This window comes from Dryas octopetala, chromosome 3 (assembly GCF_963921425.1).
Source record: "Dryas octopetala chromosome 3, drDryOcto1.1, whole genome shotgun sequence".
Lineage (NCBI taxonomy): Eukaryota > Viridiplantae > Streptophyta > Magnoliopsida > Rosales > Rosaceae > Dryas > Dryas octopetala.
Window position 1 is genome coordinate 17,981,199 of NC_141368.1, and position 11,175 is coordinate 17,992,373.

Below are 11,175 nucleotides of genomic sequence, written 5' to 3' on the forward strand. Positions count from 1 at the left end.
AGGGTTGTTAAGACTCGTGAGCTTCCTGCTATGGATGTTACAGGGAGTCTTAATCCGTTTATTAAAGCGAGAATTAGAAACTATAGAGGAATTACAAAGCATATATTTTGAGAAGCAACAAAACTCAATATGGAATTAGGTTTTTGCCTTTTCAAAGGAATGAATGCAAGCATCTGTACCTAGAACCTGCCGGCGAGTCCTGACATCAATATCCCGGAGAAATAAAGATGGATAGAGAAAGAGAAATAAATAGAGAGATAAAAAGAAATAAAGGAATAAAGGAGAGATAAAGAGAGATAGGTGATGTGGGCAGCGGCGGTGGGTAAGGCTACCACTGAAGGTGGGTCTGGCTGGGTGGGGAGAAGGTGCAAATTTCATGTTTTTTTATTTTTCCATTTTATTTTTTGTTTTTTTTAGTTGTAATTTTTTTTTATTTGTATCTCATGTTCTCTATATTTTCTAAATTCACTGAAAACATCATTTAGTCGTTTTCTGAATTTACATTGTAAACTGAAAATTCTATTTTGTATTTTTCAAAAACTGTTTTCTCAATACAGAAATCAAACACATTTTTGTTATTTTTTGAATTTGTAAAATGAAAAACCGTTTTATAAAACGTTACCAAACGCACTCTTAATTTCTTTAGAATTCATTAAAATCTAAGTTGGAGACATTCCAAAATTCCATAGTTAAAGTAAATGGCGGGTGTGGAGAGTAAGACAGGTAGATTAAGTAAAAATTTTGGGTTCAAATAACAAAATATGAGTTAATTATACTTACACCCCCTGAGGTTTATCGTCTTTTCACATACACCTCTTGGGATTTCAACAATTACACATACACTCCATGAGGTTTCAAAACTGTTGCATACAACCCCCTATAGTGAGACGAAAAATAATGAGAAATTATGCAAAAAAGCATGTTAAGGGGTTAAATTGCCTAATAAGATTACTCAAGGTGTAAGGTCCAACCTCAATACAAATATTTTCTTTTTTGTTTATTTATTTTTTTTCTCTTGTAGGGGGTTATATGTAATAGTTTTGAAACCTTAGATGATGTATGTGTAATTTTTGAAACCTTAGGGGTATATATAAAAAGACAATAAACTTCTAAGGGTATAAGTGTAATTAACTCAACAAAATAACCCCTTGAACATTCCCAAATCCCACGGCAGTGCCCAACTTCCCATCCCTCTCCCACCTCCATCTTTTCTTTTTTTCGTTTCTCTATCTCTCTCTCTCAATCGAACCTTTGTTTATTACACATAGCCAACAGACCACACAGGAATCGGCTTAGTTTTGAAGATTGATCGCAACTCTCGCACCTGAAGTTTACATCTGCCTTTGTCACAAAAATGCATGGCTGACAAAAACTAATTGCCGAATTTGAAGAGCAAAGGCAAAGGCAAAGGCAAAGCTGCTGCAATGGGCAACAAGATCGCGCGCACAACCCAAGTCTCGGCCTCGGAGTACTACCTCCACGACCTGCCCTCCTCCTACAACCTCGTTCTCAAAGAGGTTCTGGGTCGCAGCCGCTTCTTGAAGTCCATTCAGTGCAAGCACGACGAGGGTTTGGTCCTCGTCAAGGTCTACTTCAAGCGCGGCGATTCCATCGATCTCCGCGAGTACGAGCGCCGTCTCTTCCACATCAAGGAGACCTTTCGCGCCCTCGATCATCCTCACGTCTGGCCCTTCCAGGTCAGCTCCAATTCTGTTTGGTTGCTGCGAAAATATTTTGCTGGAATTGAAAGGGGAATTGGGGTTTTATTGGGTCTTGTTGAAATTACAAGTCTTTGCTTAACTGTCTAAGGAAGCAAACATTGAGTTAAATATAATATAATTAGGAGTACAGTTTATGCTGAAATTCTTAGGTTCTTCTTGGTTGCTGAGAAAATTGGGGAAATGAAAGTAATTAAGAAGTAAATGTATTGGGGCTTAGTTGTTTTCATGTTTCTAAGACAGTCTTAACAGAATTCTAATTTCATTGGGTTGTTCAGTGTTTTTTAGGCAATTATTTAGAGTATTATTGTTTGTATTCGGTTATATAGTGTTGCTGCTGTTTTCTTGCAGTTCTGGCAAGAGACAGATAAAGCAGCTTATCTTGTGAGGCAATACTTCTTCAATAATCTGCATGACCGATTAAGCACGCAGCCTTTCCTCTGTCTCATAGAAAAGAAATGGCTGGCTTTTCAGGTTTCTCTCTCTCTCTCTCTCTCTCTCTCTCCCCGTTTATAGTTCCTCGTACAAGCTTATATTCTGGTGGTTGTGCAGTTACTTCTAGCTGTGAAACAGTGCCACGACAAAGGAATATGTCATGGTGAGTTCAGTTAGTTGAGGAACTTCACCAATGCCATTTTTTCAATGTCATTGTAGCGTGGGTGGTTTTGTATGTTTTTAATTTGTGTTATCTTAGGTGATATTAAGTGCGAGAATGTGTTGGTGACTTCTTGGAATTGGCTCTACCTTGCTGACTTCGCATCATTCAAACCCACTTACATACCATATGATGACCCTTCTGATTTCTCCTTTTACTTTGACACTGGAGGAAGAAGGCTTTGTTATCTCGCTCCCGAGGTTGGCTTTTTATTTTTTATCTTCACTTCATCTGCATTTTTCTATTGAGGTGATAACATATTTGTATATATTTTTTCTCTCTTTTTTTTTTTTTTTTTTTTGGGTAAGCCATAAGCGTTTATGTATTTATATATGCATACAACATGAGCATGTAGGTCAATAAAGAGTAATGATAGGGCTTTCAGCCATAATATCTGTATTGATTGGAGTCTTTGTGAAATTGATACCACGGCTGCAATCCTGGAATGCTGGAACCAAAAAATGAGCAGTTTTACAAACTACAATGTATTTCGCATTGTATAAACTGATTGTATAATTTTTGCTACATCCTTTTTTATCCTCCTATTTAGGATTCAGCTGATGAACTTTTCACCACTAATGTTAAGAAAATCTTAATATTTCTGATACGAACCAGTCACCATATATACTTTCCTCAATAACATGGTTACATTATTAATTGTCTTCAAATACCTTCAATTTTCAGAGATTTTATGAGCACGGAGGTGAGATGCAGGTTGCACAAGATGCACCATTAAGGCCATCTATGGACATCTTTGCTGTAGGGTGAGCTTTCGTGGTATTCGCATCTCTATTTCCAAACCATGACCATTTCATTTTGATGTCAATTTTGAAGTTGAAATCTTAGATACACAATTATATGGATAATATGGGTTGTCACCATTCTTATTAAAAAGAATATTATATATTCATGACAAAGATGCATCGTTTTATTCGTGACACTGTTTTGTGATAAGAATCATATTCATGACACTGTTTTTTTTTTTTTTGGTGATAAAAAATCATATTCATGACACTGTTTAGGTGTGTAATTGCTGAGCTTTTCCTTGAGGGTCAGCCACTATTTGAACTCTCTCAACTTCTTGCTTATCGTAGAGGGCAATACGATCCTAGCCAGCTTCTTGAAAAGGTACTCTCTCTCTCCCCCCTCTAGAAAGTGTACAATTTTGTACCTATTAGCTTGGTAACAATCTTGTATAAGATAATAGCAAAGGTGTTGGATGGAAGATTAAGGGAAGTGTTAAGTGGTACCATATCTTTTGCACAAGATACTTTGTAAAAGGAAGACACATTCTGGATGTAGTGCTAGGGGCTAATGAAGTGGTGGAAGATACAAGAATGAAGAAAAAAGAAGGTTCAGTGTGCAAAATAGATTTTGAGAAGACATATATGAGAAGATGGACCATGGGATGCTTGGAATGTGCCAATTTTTCAATAGTAATAAATGGAAGGCCTAGAGGGAAATTTGGAGCTTTGGAGCTTCTAAAGGGTTGAGACAATGCAATCCTTTATTTGCCTTTTTTGTTCAATCTTGCAGTAGATGTGTTGAGCAGATTAATTGAAAGAGTAAGGAAGATAAAGTGATTGATGGATTGTCAGTTGGCAGGGAAGGAGTGTGAGGTAATCCCATTTACAATTTGCAGATGACACTGTTTTTCATCTCAGGTAGCGAGCAGGTTTGGGTCAATCTGTTATCTGTTGTTGAGTGTTTTTGTGGCTGTCTGTTCATTTCTTGGGATTTAATGCTGATGTAAATGAAGAAGAGGTTGGAAAGTTAGGGGGGGGGGGGGGGGGGGGGGGGGGTTATGGAATTGTTTCTTGACCTGTGAAATATTTTATGATATGCAGTGATTAAAAGTGGGATTCTAAGAGTCGTGAGAGGCTCCAGCCACAGTCCATGCAATGATATATCTCACGGGTACATCCGTTTTGGGTTGCTGTTTGTTTGTTATGGGAAATGGGGATAGAATCAAGTTTTGAAAAGATGCTTGGCTGGGGGAAAATTCTTTGAAAAATGTGTTCCCCGGGATTTACAACCTGTCCAGATTTCATAATAGAGCTATATCTAGTATTGTTGACTCTTCTAATGTTCTGTGGAATTGGGACTTTGGTTTTAGGAGGAACTTGAGTGAGGCTGAGGTGGTGGAACTACCATCCCTTGTCTTCACATGAACATGTTTGTGTGAATTCTTCCAGGAATGATTCAAGGAAATGGTGCCTTGAATCCACAGGTGTGTTTTCCAGCAAGTCGTATTGCTGTTTTCTAATTAATACTGGTGTGGAGACTTCTTTTCAACCTTTTGATTTGATTGGGAAAGCCAGAGTTCCTTAAAAGGTGAAGATCCTATCATGGTTAGTGGCTCATTTCATGGTGAATACTTGTGATATGGTTCAAAAAGGGAGACCAAATTTTTGCTTTTGGCCCCATTGGTGTATTATGTGCAGTTTGGATTTGGAATCAGTTGATCACATTTTCCTGTGACCTTGTGTCTTTGGCTTGAGTTGTTCAGGGAGATGACAATAAGTTGGGTAATTCCAATGGATTGTTTTTCCTTTCTTTGTGAGAAGCATAAGATGGTAGGTATGGGGAAGAAGGCTACAGTTTTGAGAATTTGTATGGTATTGGCGGGTGCTTTGGTTGGAGAGAAACAAAGGGATTTTTGAAGAATATACTGGCATTGGGGTCGAGTAATTATGGGATATAGTTAGGTTCTGGTCTTCTCTTTGGGCTTCAATTTCTACCGAATTTAGGGGTTTATCTTTCTTAATTGTCTGGTTGGATTGGCAAGCTGCTGGTAATTTTTGTATTAGATAAGTTTCTTGCTTTGTTTTGTTTGGCTTTGCTGAAGTGGACATCTTGATCACTATTATTTTTTTTTTTTTTGTAACTTCATTATTTTAGCCATCAAATTGTCTCTTTCTCAAAAAAAAAAAAAAAAAAAAAAAAACTATGTTTGGGTTCCTTATCACTTCTCTTTCCATAATTTATTGAATTACTCTTATCATTTTTTCTTTCTATTCTTGAACTTTATATTTTAGCCAACCCTTTGTTCTTATATTGAACCTGACTTATTCTATATCACTCCTTACTGATGTGTGCCTGAGCATGACGATAGAAATGTTTAGTGGAAGTTTTCTTTTACGTTCTTCAATGATTTTCTTGTCATTAATTCTCAATGATTTTCTTGTCAAATTATATGCACTCTGAGTACAGATACCAGATTCTGGAATCCGCAAGATGATACTTCATATGATTCAGTTGGAACCAGAGTCGCGACTTTCTGCTGATAGCTACCTGCAGGAGTATACAACTATTGTGTTTCCGAGTTACTTCTCTCCGTTTCTGCATAATTTTCATTGTTTCTGGAATCCGCTTCATTCAGATATGAGGGTAAACAACACATAATATCTAAGACTTTCCACTTAGTACTTTTTGCAACTCTTGTTATACTAATTTACTATGTAATTATTGTATGTAGGTTGCACTTTGCCAGAGTGTTTTTCATGAGATACTTAAACAAATGATGAGCAATAAGTTGATGGAGGACTCTGGAAATGGAGTTGGAACTCCTTCAAATGCCCATGCCATTAGTGGTAGAACTTCTCAGGAGATGAATGCAATGCAGAACATGAGTTTGACAAAGGGCTCTTTAAGAAAGAGAGAAGAGATAGATAAAGGCTTAAAATGTGATCAATTTGAACTTCTTGGTGATATCAATACCCTTCTCAGGGATGTTAAACAAAGTAATCATTTATCTGGTACCAAAACGATGCTGGAGGACATTCCTGACTCTGCATTTTCCCAAAATCTTGGAAACTATGGCATGCAATCTCCGGGTGAATTACTGCAAACTATCTCCAGTGCATTTAGGAGAAACGATCATCCTTTTATGAAAAAGATTACAATGAATGATTTGAATTCATTAATGTCCAAGTATGACAGCCAATCAGATACCTTTGGCATGCCTTTTCTACCGTTGCCTGAAGACACTATGAGATGTGAGGGCATGGTTCTGGTCACCTCTTTGCTCTGCTCCTGCATACGCAATGTCAAATTGCCTCACTTAAGGAGGCGGGCCATACTCTTGCTAAAGTCCTCTGCCTTGTATATTGATGATGAAGATCGTTTGCAGCGTGTAATTCCATATGTTGTTGCAATGCTGTCAGATCCAGCTGCAATTGTGCGTTGTGCGGCCTTGGAGACATTGTGTGACATTCTCCCTTTAGTCCGAGATTTCCCTCCTAGTGATGCCAAAATTTTTCCAGAGTATATTCTGCCAATGCTTTCCATGCTTCCTGATGATCCAGAGGAAAGCGTGAGGATATGTTATGCCAGTAATATAGCTAAGCTGGCACTAACTGCTTATGGTTTCCTAGTTCACTCAATAAGCTTGAGTGAGGCTGGGGTACTTGATGAATTAAGTTCTCCAAAAAAGACACTGGCATCATCTAGTGAGACATCTGGTCAACTGCAGAGGGTAAACAGCGATGCACAGCTCTCACAGTTGAGGAAGTCCATAGCTGAGGTCATTCAAGAACTTGTTATGGGGCCGAAGCAAACTCCAAATATCAGGAGAGCACTCCTTCAGGACATCAGCAACCTGTGCTGCTTCTTTGGCCAGAGACAGAGTAATGACTTTTTGTTACCCATTCTCCCTGCTTTTTTGAATGATCGAGATGAGCAGCTAAGAGCAGTATTCTATGGGCAAATTGTGTATGTATGCTTCTTTGTGGGTCAAAGAAGTGTGGAAGAATATCTTTTACCTTATATTGAGCAGGCTGTAAGTGATGCTACAGAGGCTGTCATTGTCAACGCATTGGATTGTTTGGCCATTTTGTGCAAAAGCGGTTTCTTGCGGAAGAGGATACTGCTTGAAATGATTGAGCGTGCCTTTCCATTGTTATGTTATCCTAGTCAATGGGTAAGAAGGTCAGCTGTCACTTTTATTGCAGCCAGCAGTGACTGCTTAGGTGCAGTAGATTCCTATGTTTTTCTTGCCCCTGTTATTCGGCCTCTCCTTCGTAGACAGCCAGCATCTCTAGCTTCCGAGAAGGCTCTCCTTTCATGTTTAAAGCCTCCAGTCTCTAGACAGGTTTTTTACCAAGTTCTAGAAAATGCGAGGAGTTCAGACATGTTGGAAAGACAGAGAAAGATATGGTACAACTCTTGGCCTCAGTCTAAACAATGGGAAAGTGTGGATTTACTTCACAAAGGGGTTGATGAATTGGGCTCAATGAGTAGCTGGCCAGACAAGCAACAAAATCCAGAGAGTCAAAAACATGCTGGAAAGTCCTTGCAACAAGGAGAGCTAACTGAATGTGACGATGGTGAGGCTAAGTTGAGAAGTATGGGAAGCTTTATGCGCAATGCATCTAGCACAGTTGACACTCACGATCCTTTATCCTCTGAAAAATTGCAATTCTCTGGCTTTATGTGGCCACAGGGAAGTGGTGTAAATAGCTTCATGTGTGATAAAACATCAGTAGGTATACCTTTGTACTCCTTTAGCATGGACAGGCGAGCACTGGGAGTTCCTCCTGCAGCATCAGATTCTCCACTACAAGTGAATTCTGTAGGAATTGGTGCATCATCCATGCCTTGGATGGATCCTGTTAATAAATCATTTAGTTTGACTAGTTCTGTTCCAGCACCTACTCTTGTGTCAGGATCATTCAACATCAGTAATGGTTCTAAACAGTTCTATAGAGTAGTTCATGAACCAGATGGTAGGGATAATGATCAAACAGCATTTGTCAATAGCAAGTTTCAAGATATGGGATTATCTGGTGGTGCAAAAGGAAGTTCTATAACTGTGGAAGATGCACCCTCTCCAAGCGATCTAACAGGATTGCCCTCTTCTGCTCGAACTTCATCGATTCCAGATTCTGGCTGGAGGCCTCGTGGGGTGTTGGTTGCACACCTGCAAGAGCATCGGTCTGCTGTCAATGACATAGCCATTTCAACTGATCATAGCTTTTTTGTGAGTGCTTCTGATGATTCTACTGTCAAGGTCTGGGATTCGAGAAAGTTGGAAAAGGACATTTCATTTCGATCAAGGTTGACTTATCATCTAGAAGGAAGCCGTGCACTGTGCACTGCAATGCTCCGGGGCTCTGCTCAAGTTGTAGTTGGAGCATGTGATGGCATGATACATATGTTTTCTGTTGATTACATCTCCAGAGGTCTCGGTAATGTTGTTGAGAAGTATTCAGGTGTTGCTGATATCAAGAAGAAGGATATTAAGGAAGGTGCCATACTCAACCTTTTGAATTTCTCTGCCGATAACTGTACAAATCAGATGGTTATGTACAGCACCCAAAACTTTGGGATCCATCTTTGGGATACTAGAACGAATTCCAATTCTTGGACATTGAAAGCAACTCCTGAGGAGGGCTATGTGTCTTCGCTGGTAACAGGCCCTTGTGAAAATTGGTTTGTGTCAGGATCTTCAAGGGGTGTGCTTACTCTTTGGGATGTGAGGTTTCTCATTCCTGTGAACTCATGGCAGTATTCTGCTGTTTGCCCTATAGAGAAGATGTGCCTTTTTCTACCTCCTCCAAATGCTTCTGTGTCTGCTGCTGCAAGGCCCCTTGTTTATGTTGCTGCAGGTTCCAATGAAGTTTCTCTTTGGAATGCTGAAAACGGAAGTTGCCACCAGGTACATAGAAATTACCTTTTATCAGCTTTGTATAACAATAAATTATCTTCTCAAAGTTTTTGTACAAATTAGATATGATGGCACTGGATAAGTTAAATGATAAAATCTTATATATACATTAAATTCCTTTGTTTACCCTATTTTTCGAAGTACTAGCAATATAGAAAACTGAAAGCAAAGTTTAGATTTTATCTGATTGTGACAGGCAGAATGTAGGAAATCATGATTTGAAGAGTTAACAGGCAGAATGTAGTTTCATCCATGCATTATCATTTAGGTGGAACCTTCGTTGGTTTTATAGTAGGATATCAATTTCTTATAGTTTAGATTTTTCCGCTCATGAAGACTCCTAAAATCAGACCCTTGCTACTAATTCCTTCACATAAACTGTATTTGAAGTAACCAATGAATTCTTTATTACAGCTGTGTCACCTTCTCTGCTTATATATGTAAATGGAAAGAACAAGAGGTGCTTAAGTTTTGATTATATGAATTTTTACTCTGGAGATGGTATTTTGCTGATTAAGAAAAAATTTACATTTGTGCAGACAAAACTATCAAGTGCCTCTTGGCCCTTGGGTAATTTGTTCATGTTTCATTATAGGAACTAACGTATATCTGGAATAAGGCCTTTTGCTTTTTCTAACTTTTTATGTCCTTATTATTGTTTTATTCATCTCTACCTTTATAAGTTTTTTTTTTTTTTTTAACCATGTCGTGATATTCAACTTTTTCTCCCAGTTCATTATTTTGAATGATTCAAGCTTCTTTTTCAATTTTTATTTTTATTTTTCAGGTTTTGAGGGTGGCAAGTTATGAAAGTGATGCTGAAATGTCTGAAGTGCCTTGGGCCTTGGCCAGACCATCAAGTAAAAATTCTAAACCAGATATAAGACGGAATGTCAATCCCCAGTACAGAGTTGATGAACTAAATGAACCTCCCCCTCGGCTTCCAGGAATCCGTTCATTGCTTCCCTTACCTGGGGGTGATTTGTTAACTGGGGGAACTGACTTGAAGATACGTCGATGGGATCATTACAGGTTTGTTGCAAATTCAGTATTATTTTGTTGGTTTACTAAAAGACCGTGCAGTGATCTAATTGGCTTTATTCATACATTGCAGCCCTGATCGAAGTTACTGTATTTGTGGGCCAAACTTGAAGGGAGTTGGAAATGATGATTTCTATGGAACAAGATCTAGTTTTGGTGTTCAAGTTGTGCAGGTATGATTAGTGAATTGTAGTCTTATTTTTGGAATCTATTAATTTAAGTGGGTTAGTAAGATATCCCTTCCTGGTAGGGTATGGTCAGGTAGATCTATAGTTTTTACATGGAGAAATTTTTTTTTTGAGTTGGGAAACTTCTGCTATATTTTTTTCCTCTGAAAATCATAGTTAATTGACTTGGTAGTTTCAAAGAACCTTTGTGGAATGGGGCTAAAGAATGTTCTTGCTGTTATTACATTTCTTATATAAGCTGGTCAAACTTTTTGTCATAAGTTTCCCCCCATTATTCTATTGTGTTCTTGGTCTTAGTGTTTGTGTTTTAACAAATAGGACACTTGACCAGTTTCTAAGGTGTAGAAAGTTTATTTTAATTTATTGTAACTTGTTCACATAGAATTTGTGATTCTTAAATTGGCTCTTTTGTTTCAAAATAGGAAACAAAGAGACGACCGCTAACAACAAAGTTGACAGCGAAGGCAGTTCTTGCAGCTGCTGCCACTGATTCTGCCGGCTGCCACCGTGATTCAATCCTATCTTTGGCCTCGGTTAAGTTAAACCAGAGACACTTAATATCGAGTGGTAGAGATGGGGCAATCAAGGTTTGGAAGTGATTGACATAAACAGAGCTATCTATCTGTTGTACATACTTAGCACCAGTGCTAGTGAAATTGTATATTAAAAGCGTTGCCTCCCATTCAGCTATTGCCTAACCCCCTTGTATATATATTCGAGTCATACCCGTGCTTGATTTTTAGAGTTTGTAAATATGTAGGAATAGATAGGATAGGTAATTAAAAAAAAATTATGTAAATTTGGGAATACTAGTGCTTCCACATTCAAAGTTTGATTGAATTATTTCTTGGACTGTTTCTTCTTTTGGAAAGAATAGGGGATTGGATGATATTGTTTATTGCCATA

General features: G+C 38.3%; 1 protein-coding gene across 1 annotated transcript; it reads left to right on the forward strand.

Moving 5' to 3' along the window:
* The first annotated feature begins 1,192 nt into the window (after positions 1-1,192).
* Positions 1,193-11,175, forward strand: VPS15 (protein kinase family protein / WD-40 repeat family protein). The gene is made up of 11 exons (XM_086236902.1): positions 1,193-1,697; positions 2,070-2,192; positions 2,271-2,316; positions 2,413-2,573; positions 3,058-3,137; positions 3,396-3,501; positions 5,587-5,763; positions 5,852-9,031; positions 9,828-10,072; positions 10,155-10,254; positions 10,692-11,175. The coding sequence occupies exons 1-11, from the start codon at positions 1,425-1,427 to the stop codon at positions 10,866-10,868; spliced, it is 4,668 nt and encodes a 1,555-aa protein (XP_086093028.1). The 5' UTR covers positions 1,193-1,424; the 3' UTR covers positions 10,869-11,175.